General features: G+C 41.6%; 2 protein-coding genes across 4 annotated transcripts in view; both read left to right on the plus strand.

Annotated features, from left to right (window-relative positions):
- Syt1 (synaptotagmin 1) overlaps positions 1–20,761 on the plus strand; it is a 508,800-nt gene that overhangs the window by 406,439 nt on the left and 81,600 nt on the right. For all 3 annotated transcript variants that reach the window (XM_048418341.3, XM_048418342.3, XM_085683223.2), the window contains one exon: positions 12,815–12,932. In XM_048418341.3, coding sequence (XP_048274298.1) covers positions 12,815–12,932 — 118 coding nt within the window. The remainder of the gene's footprint in view (positions 1–12,814; positions 12,933–20,761) is intronic.
- LOC125416591 (large ribosomal subunit protein eL34) lies at positions 11,022–11,429 on the plus strand. The gene has a single exon (XM_048459643.3). It carries the CDS (start codon positions 11,050–11,052, stop codon positions 11,401–11,403), a length of 354 nt encoding a protein of 117 aa, XP_048315600.2. The 5' UTR covers positions 11,022–11,049; the 3' UTR covers positions 11,404–11,429.

Consider the following 20,761-nt stretch of genomic DNA (forward strand, 5'->3'; position numbering starts at 1 on the left):
CCTGGCAAGGATAGCAGTGGCTCTGGGAGGCAACAGCATCTTAGGGATCATGTGGGTCATTGTCACTGTTCCTAGCATTTCCTCTTGGGCACCATCATCCCAGAACTGAAAAAGAGAGAGTGTCCTTTTGATAGGCCACTTCCTTCACATCTGTATTTTTTCCATAGAGGTTCTCTTCCCCAGTGACAGGCCCTGAACTTGTGACAATCACCCGGTAACGCTGCAGCTCTGGACTAACAGAACTTCTGCAGACAAAGCCGTGTTATTGTTTAGCATGATTAGCGGAACGCTGCGTTACTCTGTCAGTCAGCCTACCCATCAGTCATCCAGATGTGTGCCCCTGCACTAGAGATGACCTTCTCGGGGTCACTGTGACACGCAATACCTTTTTCAAGAGTTATCTGGCATTGATTTTCAAGACCATTGGTTTGGGAACATGTTTACTTCAAATACCTTTCTGACATGTTTACTTCCAATACATCCTTTATGGCTATGTTGGTCACCTGCATTGTGATTTACAAAGGTGTGTTCTCATATCCCAAAGCTACCTGGATCCATATTACATATAATAAATAAATAGTAATAAACTATAACATAAGTTTCCATAATCCCGATCCCTATTTGAGAGAGACGCCATTACGTCCCATAGCAGTAAAGTAAAGTGAAACAGAATATTGAATGTTGTGTGTGACTCAGAAGTCAGCTGACAGAGAACTTGGTAAGGTTTGCGTTGGGGCACCTCGCGGGGGCTGTGCATCACCTTCCTACTCCAGTTACATGAGTTTCTACCCAGCCTGTAACTAGCACAAAAGCAGCATGCCAAGCAAGGGATCACACCTACCACCTTTCCCACTTTTGCCCACTTTCACTCACTCAGTTAAGTCTTCTATGGTTCAGAAAACTGTCAAGTTCAATTCCATGGCAGATGCCAGTGTTACCCACTAGGGGGGCAAAACGATGTTTTGAATTATTTTGAACGACTTTCAAGTCTCTACTTTTAGCTAAGTGACATTAGATTTTAGGCACCCCAGCACACTACAACACGGATCGTTTTTCTTTTAACATTTTAGAACTTAGCTTGTTCTTGGCTTTATTGAGATATAATTGAGAACAATTAAATAAATATCTATGGCCTGCAGCACCCAATGAGACATTTTGAGACATGTAACCATCGTGATGAGTCTAAATGAAACTGATTAACAACCCCAACAGCTCATAGTTTTCCCACTTTGGGTGCTGGGAACTGTTTGGAACTGCTCTCAGCAAGACTTAAAGGTATAGTATCGTTAACTGAATCACCATGCTGGAGAATAGATCTCCCAAAAGTATACATGTGTTAGACATTGTGACCAGTCAACCTCTCTTCGGTCTTCCTCCACCAACCAAGTCACCACAATACTCTGAGTTAGACTCTTTTAGTGTGGCCATGCACTGTCTCTTCCCATACTGACCATATTTCACTATGCATGAGTACATGTCCTTGGAGCTCATCCCTATCCCAACAAGGAGTTTTTCCTTTTTGTTAACTCTAGATAATATTTCATTGTGTACCTAGATTATTGAATAGATATTTGCTATGTCTGAGAATATAAAAATTTAACGTATTTATGGTATACTATGATATTTCAATACATATATATACATATATACACTATGTATATATGTGTATATACATTATATTATATGTATATTAATATTATTAATATACATTAATTAATTATAATTAATTATGTTATATTATATGTGATATGTTATATCACATTTAAATAATGTTAAAGATGTCTGCTCTCCTACAGCATTTATCCTTCCTTTCTGGTGAAAGCAGAAATCAAAATCTTATCTTCAAGTCTTTAAAACGTATGCATTATCATTGTCGATAGCTACCCTGCTGTGCTCTATCACACCAGACCTGCTTAGTCCATTCTTACTATAGTTTTATATCCGATGGTACAAAAAATCTTCTGAGACTCTATGGTTTTCTGCCTTCTACTCCTCACCCACCATCCATCTATTTGATTATCCACAGCCAATGCCCCTATTTTCTCTGTGGATACCCTTCCTAATGCATGTTTCTCCATGGGCCCACATAACTCTGCTGAATCTTTAGCTGTACGCTTGATCACTGCAGCAAAGATAGAGATTTCTTAAAATCAAGGACAACTTTTAATCACCATCTGTTTCTGACGCTTCGCACAATGACTAACATCCTGAGACTACAATAAGCACTTGGGAAACTGGATTAATCATGGATTAAGGTCATGCTTCCCTCGTCTTCTGCAGCCCATACGTGATAAATAGATCTCAATCACACTTCTGAAAACAATGTTGAATCTTCAGTTATGTGCATTGCATCAGGAGATCAGCCGCATAGTGAGTCTGAGGAGCATTAGCTTACATAAGACCCTGTCTGAAAATTAAATTTTTATCCAGCATAGACAACAGGCACAAATTCACAGAAAGACATGGAAATGTTATGGTTCAAAAAAAGATTTTTTTTCTTGATTACTAGGTTATAAACATTCTAAGTTGGAAGGTCTGGCTCTGCTTTATTAGCTCAACAGGAATTCTGGCTTAGGGATCTTCTGCTATCTTCAGCATGGCGCTTCCAAGGTCACTGTCCCACATGAGAGAGATCATGGATAGCAAGTCTAGGGGACTGATTCCATAAGCAACACCCACCACTCCACTCATACCCCAGTAGCTAGAACCCAATCCCAAGATGGCATCTGACTTTAAGGAGGTGACATGCAGTGCATATGAGTGTCAAAGAAGAGAATAGCTTTTGATGGACAGTTAGCCATCTAGTCCAGAGCTGAGCACTCAGTGCCAGGTCCTGTGTGTGTATGTATGTATCTAATATATTTAATATATTTATATTATTCATGTATTTATATTATATATTTATGTGTGTATTTAATATATGCATTTAACATATTTTGTTTGGTATATACATTATATATTATTTATGTGTTTATATCATATATGAATGTATTATGTTTGTATTATTTATATATTTATGTAAGACAAACATGATATATTTAATAAACACATACATACACACACACACATATATATATGGATATCCTATAAATGTTCAAATCCTCAACAGTAGGATCTAATCTAATAATTACACAAATTGGTATGTGCTTAGAAATTAATTATATTTCAAAAGCATCCAAGAATGCCCTGATTGAGCGTGAATAGGCTAGGTAAATGAGGTCTGAAAGATGAACGAAACTGGTTCAACTGAGAATGACAAGAGAGCAGAATGTGCCCAGCCAAAGCATCAGTTCTTAGGAAGATAAGAGGATGCAGGGGATGGGCATATTTACAGAGACGAGCTAGGCTTTGCCTATGTTGTGTGAAAGGGAGATTAGCATAGGATGAGACTGAGGCCAAAACAGGAACTCAAAACTTATGGAGTGCTACAACATGGTCAGAACTTGAGTCTTCATTCTGAGGTAGATGGGAGATTTCCTTAAGGATTTGAAGTAAATTTAAAAGATGACCCTGTCAACTGAATTCCAGAAATCTATTTAAATGCAATAACTGAGGTGTGTTCAAACAAATAGTGGAAGGGATAATAATGGAAATTGGACCAATCAAAATTGGACTTCAAAAGACATCAACAGTCAATGATAATGCCCAGTTTTCTGACTGGGCCGCTGGTTGAACGCTGGTACCATCTGGTAGAACAGAATGAATCAAGCTTAGTGGCCACTGGTTATTGATAGTATCTGATCATAAATGTAGATTTTTGCGTTTGAGTCTAAGCTCTGTTTGAGATGTTCAAGGGCAAGTAGACCATGAGATTGATGAGTCTGGTGCCTGAGAAAAGAGGGGGACTTCAGATATAAATATGGAAATTGCCTCTGGAGCATAAATCTCAAATCTTGGAAATGCCTATTACTAACAATCCTCCTAAATGATTATGAGAAAGAGAAGGGCTTGAATTAAGCTCTGACAAGGACGGTGAAGAAGGAGCGACCGAGGAGGCAGAGAAATCAAGCAAGCATTGCACTTCAGACTCCAAGTAAAGGACAGAAACCAGGAACTCCAGACAAGGGTTGCTGGGTAATAAAACATGGAGACTACTTACGGTTCAGTCTTATGGGTGGCATAAGTATATTTTGTCTTCTGATAGTAAGATATGTGTACATATGCCTAACATATCTGTATTTATATACAAATGATATACAGATTAGGCTGCACCAACATAACGTTATTTAAAACAATTCAGTGCAATATAATAGACAATGAAAGCATGAGATAAAAATTAATGTGAAGATGAGTCTATTATTTTCCTCCCATCCATTATTAGGTCACCTATGACCTCCATAATGGGGACAGTTACAGATGAGAGAGAACAGATAATCCCTAACAATGGTTCTCAACCTGTGGGTGTCGACCCCATCAGAATTGCCTATCATAAATCCTACAGATCAGATATTTGCACTACAATTCATAACAGTAGCAAAATTATAGTTATGAAGTAGTAACAAAATAATCTTAACATTAACCACAATGTGAGGAACTGCATTAAAGGGTCGCAGCATTCAGAAGGTTGAGAACCACTGCTTCAAAAGGAAGAATGAACTGGGTGCTGTTTGGTTACTGTTGCTATCTGGCAAGTTTCTACACACTTGATGGCTTAAAATGTGTATTTGTTAGCTCACCATACAGTAGAGAGAACCCAGCACACGGTAAACACCAGTAAGGACAAACAGTAAAATCATGGCACGCACCTTCTCCCAGCTTTAGGGCTGTCTCTACAATTATGTCATTAGGACCCTGTCAGAGACCAGGAAAGTGGGCCTGGATGGGTAATCTTTTTTTTCCAACTCCTCACTGAAACAACCCCTGATCTATCTGGGTTTTGTTTTGTTTTTTTGTTTTGTTTTTTCAGTTTTTCCAGATAGAGTTTCTCTGTGTCACAGCCCTAACTGTCCTGGAACTAGCTCTGTAGACCAGGCTGACCTCGAACTCACAGAGATCGGCCTGCCTCTGCCTCCCAAGTGCTGGGATTAAAGGCGTGCGCCACCACCACCCAGCTCGGTCTTCTTTTAATGTTTTAAATCAGCATAGAAGGTATTAGCTATCATTGTGTCCTTTTGGAACAAAATACCTTTTAGTCACTTTTCTTTTCCTTTCTCCTCTACTATTTTGAATAAGACTCCCTTGCCCCTGAATGGTTTGTATTTTTCCCAAAGTACCTGACCCAACCAAGCATATTTTACTATTTTGTTCACCGATTTTGTATAATTTATTGACCAGTGGGCCCCGGGGACCAATACATTTCCCTTAAATAAGTGCATGATGAGCCAATGCCCGCAGCTGGCCAGTGCTGTGTCCACTGCCCTTTGCTCAACTGTTCTGTTACTTACATTAAGAGACACATTGACTTCTATTTTTGCAATCCCCATTTAATTGCACCAAAGACCCACTTTTCAACTGTTCATTATTTCTGATAAGACTGCCTATATCTCCTACTCAAAACATACAGATAGGAGGAATTTTTGAAAAATCTAGGATATCACAAAGCATGGGTTCATTTCTCATTAAACCACATGGGTTGCACACCGTACAAAGAATAATACATTTTAAGCTGATAGATGGTTCAGGGGCTTTGTTCATGTATCCCTGTGCTGAAAGCATCATGAGGTCCATCTGGACTCTCTCCCGAAACTTCATCTCAGCACCCATAGAGCTCTTCTTGGACACTGACACGTTACTATCCCCCGCCCCTCATTCATGCTAACTCTGGTTACAAGCAGAAAACCTGTCTCAAAACTGCATGTGTACAGCAAGCACCTTTGCTTGGCAAAACACTGTGCATTTGAGATCACTTTGAGAAGTTGATGCTGATGTGTGGAGACAGGGTTTGAGGAACACTTAAAGTGTCCTTTTCTCCTCCCCTCTGTCCCTAGATTCTAGAATGTTTCAAGGCTCCCATCCCTCAGCATTTCGACCACATCTGTGGAGTCAGTTCACTATATTGGGTAGCCACAGAGACTAGACTGCAGCTCAGAATTGATTGTATTTTTGATAAAAGTGAATCAGTAAAATTATACAAAATCCCGTTTTATACAGTATTTTCCCAAAAAAAGAAAAAATGTTCAAGGGCATACACAGTCCCACTCAACTAAGCCTTGTAGCGCACATTTGTGCACTAGGGCAGAGTTGGTCTTTTTAGCCCGGGTACATCTCAGAACAGCATTCACACTGTGACCATCTGGCCCATTAGTTGTAAATACCGATTTGGCAGAATCTTCAGGGGTCTGAGCCGAGTTGTGGGAACATCAGGAACTTGAAAAATCCTCTCACCCAAAGTGCACATAACCTATTACCTAATACTGTCCCTTATCCCATCCCAATGGCCTTCTTAAGAGAACACCTTAGGCCAGGCATAGTGACCCATGCCTTTAATCCCAGCACTTGGGAGGCAGAAGCAAGTGGATCTCTGCGTGAGTTCAAGGCCACCCTGGTCTACCATAGAGAGTTCTAGGGCATGCAGCAGAGCTACATAGAGAGACCCACTTTGGGGAGAAAAAAAAAGAGTGAACATTTTAATTCTTTTACCAATGAAGAATATGCAAATAATCTGAATTTCTATTTTGAACAATTAGACCTCCATTTGTTTCTCACCTCTAAATAGACTGCTAACCTTGGGGCAAAGAAAAATCTACTTATCAGACTGTCTATTGCCAATTTAACACACAGAAAAAAATCATCTTGCAATTAATAGAAATAGACTATGTCCTTTTAAAACGACATGGCACTATGTCGTTTTAGGTACAAACTCATTCAAAGGCAAATTGTTCCCAAAAAGTGGGGTGAACGTAGCCCATTTGCAAAGGCCACCAAAGTGAGCTTCCTTCTTACATAAAAATAAATGATAGCCAGGACTGCTGAAACCAAGAACATTTTCCCTTTGCAATCAAACCTTTTTGTCCACCTGGAGATGACCTTTGTTTTAATATCTCTAAGGCTTTTCAAAAAGGAAGGGATTTCTGGAGTTGTCCAGAGTCATTAATTTGTGTCTGCTCTATTCAGTGGATGCTTAAAAAAAAAAAAATTTAATGGAATTATCAAGCTGCTGCGAACAAAAGTCCCTCCTGATGGTCAGCGCCGTAGTTTAAAAGAGCAGGTTAATTTCTCTGAATCTCACAGCCGGAACTTTCTAACTCTAACTGGCGGTTTCCGCCTAGTGATCAAGGCAATTCGCTCAAATAAATTATACATAAAGCTGAATTTCCTAATAGTAATGAGGCCCCTCCGTGAGATAATCACGCCAGTAAAGGCATTCATCTGTCAGCTGCTCCTCGGCGGGGTCTTGAAAACATCGATGGAAGAACTTTACCTTCAGAAGGACTTGGTTTCTAGCCCCGTGGCAGGGCGAGCCTGGCAGGGTTCTGGTGCTAGGCGCTAAGGAGCGGCTCCAAGGGAACCTGGTAGTTGACCTGTTGATCGGTGTTGATAGAACATTGGCGTCAGTGCTGTTTATGAAGCCGGAGCTTCTCGTATCGATGCACACAGCCCATAATTAAAAAGAAGTCCTCCGTTGTGTTCCTAGAGCAAGGCATAGAGCAGAAATTCCGATCCCTGCTCTTCTTGAGTCTACGGGTACATAGACTCAAGAACTCACATATGGCAAGCTGAAAAACTAAACTCCTGGATACCATACGACAGGACATAATAAAGAAGGGACTGCGCCTTCCAAACATTAGCTTGGCCATTAATATGCAAGGTGTTTTAGAATTTGTAGAAGTTGAAACTGAGGAACTGCTTCATTAGGCTCTTTAAAAAGAATGACCGGTGGGGTTAGGGTTTGGTTTCCAACACAGTAGGGGCTGAATAGTGGTTGAATGAAGTATGGGCAGGAAAGTGGGGGTGATGAGACGGTGGCGCCGAAGTCACGGTGCTAGAAGTAGTGGTGACAATGGCCGTTGCCCGGCTACAGGTCGTTGTGGGAGTAGACATTGATGGCGGGTAGTTATGGCAGGTTACAGCATCAATTAATAATAAGGAAAACAGCTCACTCTGTTACCCACGTACAGAAAAGGACAGGCCAAGGCTTCTAAGTTAAAGGAGGGAAATAACAGAGAAATAGAAGGTAGAGACTATAGAGGGCTGGAGAGATGGCTCAGAGATTAACAGCAATGGCTGCTCTTCCAGAGAACCTGGGTTCAATCCCCAGCACCCGCATGGCAGCTCACAACTGTCTATAAACCCAATTCCAGGGGACCCAGCACCCTGACAAGCATGTAGGCAAAACACCAATGCACATAAAAATAAACAAAAAAGGAATTAGTGTCTAGGAAAAGGTCTTGGAAGGAACAGTTAAGGAGAAGGCATGTGTTGAACATCAGGTTAGAGACAATTTTAAAAAGGAGTGGAATGCAAGGTATATCATCAGTTAGATTATTAGTGATTGTCATTTTGTATAGTGTTAAATGATCTTGCTTCAGTTTCGCACTGAAAGCACCTACCTTTCTGTGGCCTCTAGCTCTCAAAAATCTACTTCTAAAATGGACCTAACAGCACCTGCTTCGTGGACTCTTGAGAAAATCATAACTGTTAATGTGTCCTAAGAATCTAAGATGGAAACGTATGTGTTAGTTACTTTTCACTGATGTGACAAACTACCCAAGAAAATCAAGTTTGAAGCAGGAAAGATCTACGGTTCTGGTGTTTTCTGTGTAGGCTTGCATGGATAAGAATAGCATGCTGGATAGCAGGAGCGTAGCGGAGAAAAGGCTTCCTTCCCCATGGAAGAGCTCAGAGATAAGATGGATGCTCTTAGTGACCCACTTCCTCCAACCAGGCCCCACTTCCTAATCCCTCCATTTCCCAATAATGACTAAATCTACTGATTAGATCAGAGACCTCATTTGGATCCACCAGTGTGCAACTGAGACTGAGCCTTTAACACATGAGTTAGGGAGAGAGGCACTGGTACACTGGGGTGTCAAATGTCTGCCATCAAATGTTTATGTATAGTCCTCTAGGTACCCTTCTTACAAATGGACATGTGAAGCTTTCAAGAACCATCCAAATAAAGCTCTCGGGTCCTTCCAGTGCCCTGCGTGGATGAAGAGCTAAGAGAAAACCTTCATAAGCTAGAGTAACACTGTAAGACAAGGGAGTATTTTTCCTGACCACAGAAGCAAAGGAACAGACTTCAATAAAAGACGGCCTATTGGATTTCAATCGTTCATGAGAGTCTGCGCCCCTAAATCTAACATGAGAGCCTAACATACCGGGTTACCGTGCAAGCATAGGCAGCAACCTTGTCTCGCATGTGACTGAACAGAACACGTGTTCAAGAACTGACACTGTGATCCACTGTTCTGTCAGACATGTCCTTCCATGACTTCCCCATAAGGCTGATTTGTTCCTGAAACATATAAACTTCTTGTCCCCATGTCTACTACAACATGTGGAGCACACGGTTTGATCACATGTTCTACTGCCTGAGATCACTGAACCCAGAGTCAAACCATCTTGTAAAAAGACGTGGTTCTCAAAGTTTCAGTTTTCGGGGCACCTTCAAACTGGTGTTTGAAGCACCAGGGAAGTCACTTGTTCATCCAGGATGCACACACTCAGAAAATGTGCTTCCCTAGACAGTGGTCCTAAGGACTTGCTGACGTTTCTTGCCTTCTCACTGGCAAGAGCTTCCTTCTTCTTGACATCAGAAATCTTACAAGTGGGGGGAGGGTGACCATGACTAGCTTTAAAATCCCTGTTAATGCAGAAGTAATTAAAACTTTGAAAAGTCATTTCCGTTCACTCATGTAAAAAAATAATTCTGAGTTTGGCATACTGGCTATGGTAATTTTACGAGCAAATGAAAAACTTTCCCATGTTAAAGCCTCTAAATTAATTAAATGCAGATCTGTAAAGAACATTAAAATAAGCCCTTTTCTCTCTCTGTATCTTAAAACACCAAATTTACACACCCATTTCTCATCCATCCCATAGACTTAAGATTGCAGTGAATCTCACATATTCCTCCTTTATACAAAATTTTGAGCTCTCATTGAAGCTAAATAGTACATAGAATTGTTTAAATTCTCAGTGTGTCTCAAGATTGACAAATGAAATGATCTGGCAAGAAGAATGACATGACATTTCTTCCCTTGAAACAACAGGGAGAGCTGTGTGGTGGCCCATGACAGTAACCCCCAGCACTTGACAGACAGACGAGCAGGGGATCAGACGTTCAAGGTCATCCCCAGCTACCGACATTTGGATGTCAGCCTTGATACATGCATCCTTGTGTCAAAACATTTTTAATTAGATACATGAAGTTTTGGGTTTTTTGTTTTTCTTTTTTAAGTTACCTGCAATTTTGAAGTCATGGGATGGAAGAAGAATAAGTATTGAAAGAAAAAAGGCCATTGTGATAAAAAGCAGAAATATAGAACCGAACTTATTTTAGCACCCTGAGTTGTTCATAGAGTTCCATAATGAGCCATACAGAAATATATGATCTAGGATAGTGTAGTCATCTCTAGCATGCTTGGTGAAGTGGTGAGAGTTATCTATCCTGGAGTACAGAGAGCTTACCAACTGAGGTGGTCATGAATAACAAAGATTCCTACACATACAGCCCTCCTCCCAATGACATGTGCTAGCCTCAGGGAGCTATGCCCTCTGTGACTCAAAGCAGGAATATTTCCAGAATGTTCTTGGATTTATATTTTTGCAAGGGCGATTTAAAACGATATCCATGCAAGGACCTTGCCAATAGGGAAGACAGACAAATGGGAGGATTAAACTGTCTGCACAGTAATGTGAAAACAAAGGATTCTTATCAACCTAGAGGCATGTGGATTCTATACGTGATTCTATAAGGATTCTATACGTGAGAGAATTGGTCCATACGCACGTGTGGGGTCATTTTCAATAGAGCATTACTTCAGCATGGAGAGAGATGCTGGCGCTCTCCTCCCTCTCTCTAAACTTACCTACAAATAAAACATACTTTCTTCTTTAAAAGATGGACAAAATCTCTTCCGGGGACGGTGCTTAGAGGCACTCAGAATGGTCCAGCGTTTGACTTACCGTCGTAGGCTTTCCTACAACACAGCCTCCAACAAAACTAGGCTGTCCCGAACCCCCGGCAACAGGATTGTTTACCTTTACACCAAGAAGGTTGGGAAAGCACCTAAATCAGCATGCGGTGTGTGCCCAGGCCGACTCCGAGGGGTTCGTGCTGTGAGACCAAAAGTCCTCATGAGATTGTCTAAGACAAAGAAGCATGTCAGCCGGGCCTATGGTGGCTCCATGTGTGCCAAGTGTGTCCGTGACAGGATCAAGCGGGCTTTCCTTATTGAGGAGCAGAAAATTGTTGTGAAAGTGTTGAAGGCACAAGCACAGAGCCAGAAAGCAAAATAAACATGCAACATTTTAATAAAGGTCAAGGCTTTGTCCGTGAAAAAAAAAAAAAAAAAGATGGACAAAATGCAAACCCCCACAAGAAGGAAATGACATGTCCTTACACTGTCATATGACATCTAGAAAGGCACTTCCACACTGGAGACTGGCTCATTTAGCACATATGTTAAGGTACGGATAAGGTCAAATACAATCGCACTCAGAGGTCAACATAGAAAGACATAGGCTCTCCGTTTCTATATACCCTCCCTATGTTACAGGTCTATCTATTGAAATCTGACCCAACTACTTCCCTCTTTAGAATCAAAATTTAGACTTGGGGAGGGAGAACAAGAAGGAATGAACGCAGACGCACCATTTAGCTAATTCCTTAGGTAGGATGGCAGTAGGCAGCCTCTCTCATCTCAGGGGATGGGTACAATCATACCCTAAATTCTTTTCAGTCTCTCCCCCATCAGCCACACACATGTGCCTGCACACATGTACTCACACAAATACACGTGATTTTCAAGTTGACCAGTATGGCTGTTAACTAGTAGTAAAAAATAATAAGTAATTCTAAAAACTCTCAATATTCCACTTAAGAGAGGAGAATAAATATGAATCCTTCCAAGGGAAGGGATAGTTTGTCTGACATCATCATTTTCTACTCTGGATAAGTCATTCGGAATCACTTGATTGCAGGATAGTTGGATGTTCTTTGAACATTAAATAGGGTAGCCCTGAAATGACAAGAGGAGCGATGGGTACATGCATTGTGGTATGATATGTTCCCGTTTTCCAGCCTGCTGTTACATTTTTACAAACTTAAAGATAAAGACAAAGGGAGACTACATTCGAAATGACTAAACTGAAGTGCACAAAAACTCATATTTGAGTGCATTTCTGTTATGAGAATTTCAGAGTTTTTTCAGCAATAAATGGAATTTAGCTGAACAAAGATGTCCTTCTTCACAAAACCCTAAACATAGGTTTTTAGATATAATCCTATTTGAAAGGGTAAAAGGCAAAAACTGAGATGGGTTGATTCTAATAAAAAAAAAAGAAGAAACCATACAAAGCTCTTTAATAACGCAAGGGGATTTTTCTAAGACTTTTGCAGTGCTATTCAGAGCGGTCTCAAAGAAACTCATCTTGGTCTCATTTCCAGACCCATTGAGTTACGGACATATTCTGTTGGATGTTAAAGCGTACATGGTCCCTTTTTTAAAGCCAAAATAGATACTCTTGAAAAAGAGAATAGCATGGACCCGTATCACATGGAACAGCCGCTATGAAAATGCCCCATGGACTTCCAAGTCTTCAGACTCTAATTATCGTAACCGTCCCCTTGAGGAAGCGACAACGTCTAAGGACAAACGTCTCAATTTCCCTTGAAAACTCACTAACCCCTCTCTGTTGGTTCCCACAGCAGGAAAAACTGGGGGACATCTGCTTCTCCCTCCGCTATGTCCCTACTGCCGGCAAGCTGACGGTTGTCATTCTGGAAGCGAAGAACTTGAAGAAGATGGATGTAGGTGGCTTATCCGGTGAGTCTGCCATGACTATTGATTGTTGTAACCGCCGTTCCGCCGTGGAGATTCAGGCACAGCACACATGCTACGCCACACACACACACACACACACACACATACACATACACACACACACACACATACACACACACACACACACACACACACACACACATACACACACACACACACACACACACATACACACACACACACATACACACACACACACACACACACATACACACACACACACACACACATACACACACATACACACACACACACACACACACATACACACACACACACACACACATACACACTTTAACTGATCACAGCTCTCTCTCCTACGGAGCTGGAAACAGTCTCGGGATTCAGCCAACGCAGTGCCCCAAGAAGCCACTCTCCGTTTATTGGTGTTGGCAAAGACGATGAAATCCATTTTCCTTCCCCATAGCCAAAGTAACAGTTGTCATTTCTATGTCATTAAGAGCGAAAACCGTGGCTTTTATTTGAAAGGCAATGCCTGTGACAAATTACAGTTCTGAGGATTGTTTTTTAATTCACCCTTGGTATGAAAATTTGTATTTTACCTGCAACTTACTAATTAGGTATTTGCTAACCTGACATAATTTTTATAATCCTTTCATAAAAAGACAGCATTCCAAATCTATACAAGTGTCTTTAAGAAGAAATCCAAAAACGGTTTATGTAATTCATTTAATTCTACAGCTTAAGACTGGGGTGGAGGAGGGGAGACTTTGGGCTTGAAGGTTCCACGTAACCCAAGCAGGACACAGCATAGTCAGTGATGGGAACTCTTCTACCAAGCAAAGTCAGCTCAAGGACTGTCGCTTCCAGGACTGCGCGTCATTTTTTTTTTCTCCTCTGTGTGGTTAAATCAATTATAGTTTTAATGTCCCAGTAAATCATTAGGTGGTGTGAAGGATTTTCCTGACACAACACAGGTCATCATAAAGAGATGACAGTTGTCATTGTTTCTTGCTGTGGAGTTACAAACATGACTTCTTATTTGATGATTTTTTTTATTTAAAAAAAACATTCTAATGATCACACTGATGTAGCACAGTGAGATTACAAGCTGAAACAAAACAGCTAAAAATTGTTGAAGCTGAGTTCTACTTATTGACCCCCAGTGATTCTGCAGCCAAATTCTCCTGCTCGCTACATTTATTTCTCTCTATGAATAAGGGAACTCGAGGAAGCTGGATCCTTTTATGTCACTAGGACCCTACTTAATGCCTTGCTTTCACTGGTAATAGTAGAACTGGGAAATTTTTAAAACAATAAGCATAGCTCCTCCTAAAACAACGTAGACTATTTTATGGGCTTATTTGTAAAGCATATGCACAGAAAAGTACTAAACAATTATAGTTTACTCCCAGCTCACAAATTAGTATCCTGAGGAGACTTAAGATGCCTTTGACCTTTCTCTTTGGCTAAATTTCATGTTCCATTAGAAGTGCATCTGTAGCCCTCAGATAAGCCCCGCTCCAAACACCCATGTGGCTCCTTGTCTCCTCTGTTAAATGCTGTCTCAGCCTCCCTCCTAATCAACCCTGTATTATCCTCTAGAGGGCGCCACAACCGCTTCCCCACGAAGCTAGTAAACCATCCTCCTCCTGACTTCTTTCTGGAACTAACAATGACTTCCCAGCACCACAGACAGCGATTTCAGCCATCCCTTTTCAAGACTGCTGTCCCTTTCTGTCCTGACCTCTCGACCAGCCATCCCTTCTCATCTTCAGGGTCTACATAATGAAAACTGGTCTGGCAGGTTCTATCTGAGTGGTTACAGTCACAGGCACATACACAATCTCACTGCTAGCAACCGAGCAAAGAGAGCACCAAGGACAACTCCCAGTCCCTGTCACACTAACTTAGCATCCTGACATAAGAGAGGCACAGCCAGAGGTCAGATTTAATTCCACATCTATCAGTTTGCAGTCTTTTTTCTTTTTCACTAAAGTAAAGCAGAAAATTTATGGATGCTTCAGAACCCACAGAACCTACCTCCACCCCCATATTTGAATTACCTGGAATGATTATCATCATTAGCAAACCCTAATTTTAAGGGCTTCCTGCTGCCTGTAGAATTAAATCATAATTACTCTAATCACCTAGCGTAGACTCTTTCAGGCTATGCCATTCTGCATCTCATTTTAGCCAATGGACCAACACACTCATCTCCTAACAAGCAATGGGACATGCTGCTTCCATCCCTGGACAAGCTCCTTCATCTGGAATTCTCTTTTGTCCAACAATGTCTAGCTAAATCCTCCTCTGTTTTCAGGCCCCAATTACCCAGCGAACGCATTCTGTGACTCGACTTTGCGTCGGGCATCATATAGAGCAACGGGTTTGCAAATCACGGCTAAGACGGTCCAAAGACCGTACTCAGTTTTCGTTCTAATATAGAGACACAGATCAAAAAATATCCAATAAATTAATAGCATATACAGGGTCCTTGGATGTCAGAAACATTAGGTAGAAGTGAGGCAAGGAGGTGACATTCCAAGCAATAGGACAGAGGTAAGGGAGTGAGCCATGGGTTCAGATGGGGAGGGAGAGGCTTTAGCATGGTAGGACCGCCTTCTCTGAGCCATCTAGGCAGAACAAATCTGTGTCTTTTTAAATTGCCAAAGGGGTTTGTTTACAGTCCTCTAACACCACGCTTCTTTCTCACTAGACTGTTCTGTATTTATGTCTCCCACAATGCTCTCACTGACGGCTGGCACTGTGCATAGCTACTGAATGAATAATAAATTATTTACCAAGGAACTTGGGGCCTGAAAAAAACAAGTCTTGCATTGCAAATTTGCTTAACCTACTTACCATGAAGGAAACTTTTAAGTCCTCAAACGGGGAACGGGTCTTGTCAGAGTGAGCTGACCTATGTGCAAAGAGACCACGATTATGTAAGCTCTCATTCCAAGCGATTCAAATGCCAAACGACATTGGCCAGAAAAATGGCTTGGTAAGTGGAACCGCAGCTGGCTCTTCTGCCAGAGTTGAAACCACACTCTGTGACGACCCACAATCCGACTTTGTTTTGAGGTCCTCCAGCTCAAGCTCTGTGTGAGCACTCTATCACAGAGGTCCATGTGTGGACACTGGACAGGTTCTTTCTTTCCTCGAGACCTCAGCTGCATTGGTTATGAAGCCAAAGTGCTAAGAAGACCCCGTTAATGAGAAGTGAGTTAGGATGAGGAGTAAGTGAGAGCCAAAGTTAAGTGCTCACCAAATATCACCAAGGTTATTTCCATTAGTCACCACATCCAAGCTACAAAATGTGGAAGTGATGGGTCCTTTAGCCAACTGCTTGGATGGGTCCGGAGAAAGACTCCGCTATTTGCTAGACACGCCAGATCAGATCGGGATAATCAGGAGGCCAGGTTTTAGAGAGGCCCAGAGTGAATTCAGACAAAATGAGGCACCTATCAATACAACATGGGAGGATAATAAGAAACGGGCATTTTAAAAATGCTATCTTACCAGTCTCTGGCACGATCCGCCAGCTTCTTTTTTATCGTGTTCATTGAAATGGGCGGTGAAAGGGTTTTGCCTGCATCACACTTTCACATAGTAAATGATCAACGTGCCTGCTTTTCAGGCTCACAATGGCAAGTGGGACTGGACTATTCATAATTCTGCAGCAGGTTCAATTTTTACATTTGTTCTTGAGAACCTTTCACATGAAAACTGTATTTATATCATTGTACTCCACCCCAACCCTGAACTCTTCCCATGCAAATTCCCAACCTTGTCTTCTTTATTACTATTAACCTATATATGTAATATATTTTTATATATGCACATACATTCATAGCTATAAATACAACCTGCTGAGTTCATTTGGGGGTTACATGTCTGTGTTTAGGCCTGACCACTTGGGATTGACTAACCTGTCAGGGTATTCGTGCCAGAAGACTGAATCTCCCTGTGAGTATGCACAGGTGCATACATAGATGCGTCATTTAAAATAATAAACTCCATGCTGTTAAGCATGGTGGTACAGACCTTTAATCTCAGCACTTGGGAGGCAGAGAAAGGTGTAACTTTGAGTTCAAGGCCTCCCTGGTCTACAAAGTTCCAGGATGACCAAGACTACAGAGAAACCCTCTCTCAAAAATAAATAAATTCTAAATAAAGGGGCGGGGGGGATGGATCTCTCTCTTTTATGTTCCTGAATATTACAAAAAGATAATCAAAAGTTCTGAGAAAGACAAGACAGTGGAGAAGTTGAACGTTCCTATCTTCTTATGTGGAATATTTCCTACATACCATTTAGCTTTTCCTACACTCCCTTCTTCAAGATGGCGAACATGGTTCTAAGGTCCCTCCCTCCACTGTCTGGAACTAAAACATGAAAGTCCTCAGAAGGGCTAAGGCTAAAAATGGAGCCTGAAAGGGTTGTTGGAAATCAGAGCATCCTGGAAACTGGGAGATGTTAGTAAGTAGAAATCCCTGGGACTAGTAACACTCAATTAGCTCTCCCTTTCTCGTCTTCTCAGAATCCCAAGTTGATTCTCTCTTCTCATCTGAGACTTCTGGCAAATTATCCTCCTTGCCTGGCTCCATATTAAACAGAATGTTGCACCATAAAGTTCTTCTAGCCCTGACTCCCTGCAGCCAGACCACCATAGACTTTTTTGTGTCATTTCACGGCCAGAAAACCCTGTCCATCTTAAAAAAGGACAAAGCGGGTACAGTCTTGCTCCCTTGATGAGGCTTAGGTTCACCTAACATTTGAAAAAAAATATAAAAGTAAATGCATATAAAGCATGGGAAAGAAGGTTTGGGGAACCCAGGGAAAGGGCTGGTACCATGAGCATCTGCTCCCAGTAAGGAACAAGAGAGGAAGCTAAAGGAGGGGTCATGTGGATACTGAGAGGCCCAAGAAGCAACAGCAGCTGAGCAAGTATAGCCTAAAGCATTGTTTCTCAGACTACGGGGCGAGACCCATTTGGGGCCAAATGACCCTTTCACAGGGGTCAAATGCAGATATTTATATTTCAATTCATAACATTAGCAAAATTACAGTTATGAAGTAGCAGAGAGATAATTTCATGGTTGGGAGGCCCAAAAACCTGGGGAACTGTATTAAAGGGTTGCAGCACTAGGAAACCTAAGGACCACTAGTTTCAAGTGTCCCCATCATCGTTTTTCTGCTTCGCCATTACCTTGTCCTTGTCCCCAGTCTACTTCCAGCCATCCCCAACCCAAGCTTAGTGCTAGCATTCTGACAAGCCAGTGGTGGCTAGGACACAGTGATCCCACACTCTTGATGCTGAGGCAGGAAGATCTGAGTTTTTATACTCGCATGGATTCCCATGATGAGATCCTGCCTCCAAAAATTAACTAGCTTAATAAGCAAGCAAATACATGGATAGGAACAAAAGGCCTGGCTACAGGAGATGTCCATTTCAGATAAAGAGCACAGTGAACTTCAAGAAGCAGTGACTCTGAGACAAAGGTGATGGAGGAAAGAATTGAGACTGATGCCGGCAAAAGGTTAATGTGCCAGACAGTGAGTTACATACATGCACAGATGCACATATATACACGCAAACATACACAAACACATATGCTTTATTTATTATAAAATACTACATTTTAATTGTTTATAACTGTGTTTTTTCTCAGTCTGCTTTCCCACCATCCTACAAGTTTCTTTAGGAAATATAGCCACATGGAAGCACTCGATTCCAAAAGAGCAGCGCACGTACTCCCAGGTACCCATTAGATTCCGTATAAAAACCATAATCGGCAGAGAGAAATCATTCCCTTAAGGCAAAATTTATCAAGAGGTGACGTTTTGACTAACTCGGTCAGAATCACTGGAAGAAATGTTGAACTTTAGCATTTCAAGAACCACCTCAATCCCAGTTCTGGTGAAAACCTGAGTTTTTTAAAAACTTCTTTATTGATTCTTTAGGAGTTTCGTATCATGTACCCCAATTCCACTTACCTCTTGGTTTTCCCTTACCCCTACAGCACAAAAAAAAACAAAAACAAAAACAACCCTCTTCACTCCTCCATCTTTCCCACCTCTCCACCACCTCTTCATTCATCCTGGTGGCATGGGGAGCCTCGGTGTGTCACACAGTATCAACTTTTGTCCAATCAACTGTCCTAGCAGACGTTCACTGCAGTGAGTCACTGGTCTGGTTCAAAGCCTCTGGTTTCTGGTACACCAGCATCACCGGAACTCCTCTGGAATATCCCGTGGCTGCCCAGAGTCATGGAGATCCTGCAGGTATTGTTCCACAGGACCAGTCCCTTCACAAGCTCCACCAGGTCCTAGTGGAGGAGATATTAGGGTGGGCCAACCCCGACTGAGCTGGTCGGTCTGGCCACTGGAGCCACCACCTCAGGCCTGGGGTCAGAGTCAGCTCCCCTATGCTAACACCCTCAAGAGAACGGTAAGAATTTTAAACAAGCCAGTCTCGTGTGTCTTTAGACATCTTAAACTCCAAAATAACACATAAAGAACTTAGAAGGTATTATCATGATTTTATTTGAGATCTTTGTCAGCCAAGTCCTAGGGTAGAATTTTGTCGCTGATAATACAGGGGGAAAAAATACATCCTTTGTCCTGCATACAAGAATTTTCTCAAGTAAAAGGTTGTTCTTTCATTTGGGAATCTTATATCCTCTTCCCGAAAAGTGTCCTTGACCACATGTTAAATTGTTGTCTTCTTCCCCCTCCCCAGTCTTTCACTGACAGAGGAGACAAAGGCAGATATTTCCTCTTCAGGTTCTGTAATCATTTCCTAACACCCTTGACCACCTTCCTGTCTGTCCATCTATTGGTAATGAAAGCATAACAAAGAAAACTGCTCCAAATTCAATAGACTTGAACAAAAAGCCACTAGTCTGGGAGCTAGGCCAATAAATAAACAGGCAGAAACTTATTTGAGCCAATTAGATAGGGATATGCAAATTAATTGGCCATGATATCAGGGTCAAGCAATAATATGCAAATACACTGGCTTCTTATTGAGCTAATGGGACAAGAATATGCATAATAAGTTGGCAGTGATGTCAGAGGCTTCAGCATAATTTTAGGCTTGAATGTTAAGTATAAAATTAATTCTGCAACATTTCAAAATGCTTAATTATAATTTTGATAAAAATAAGAGGAAGCCCTAAGAAGCGCACAGACTGTTCTAACAAGGAAGTGACAATTCTCGAAATGACAGGGCTCTAGAAACTGAGTTATTAAAGAGAATTATAAAGAGTAGGAGTCAAGCCCAGTGCACACTGAGAAGCAGGCACAGTTACTAGCACAACAGAAAGAAGAAAAACGTAATGCCTCAAGGACGGAACAGCTTTAAGGAAGTAGGAAGAGATACGGACAGACCCTGAGACCACACTGAAATCAAGCGGCAGGCTGAGATACACGCGTGCAGAACAGGGAGGACGACACTTCCTGCAAGCTGTGCAGCCCTCAGGGATGGCCCAGGGACTCCCCACATATCACATGAGGTCCCATTCTCTGTCAGGCAACATACCTCCATCCTGTGAGTAGAGCCAATTATACAACACATTGGAGGTAGATTTTGCTTTAACACTCTATGTGTGTTAGCAGATTAAACCCCTGTTCCGAACCTGTGAGATGGCAGACGATTTCCAAGGCTATTTTGCTGATGGAGCCAAACCACAGCACAGTGAACAATGTGTCCCAAGTCACAGAATCTGGATTTGACACAGCTAAGACATCAATGCAAATATTAGTCCAGCTTCACGTTCCATTAATAAAGCATGGCTTCTATGTCCCACCAATGTCGACCTGAAGAGCAGGTGACTAACTATAT

Source organism: Myodes glareolus, chromosome 26, assembly GCF_982192425.1.
Source record: "Myodes glareolus chromosome 26, mMyoGla1.1, whole genome shotgun sequence".
NCBI lineage: Eukaryota > Metazoa > Chordata > Mammalia > Rodentia > Cricetidae > Myodes > Myodes glareolus.

Bases quoted from the DNA above. Each gene is read 5' to 3' on its own strand.
- LOC125416591 (XM_048459643.3), top strand. From the start codon at position 11,050: ATGGTCCAGCGTTTGACTTACCGTCGTAGGCTTTCCTACAACACAGCC.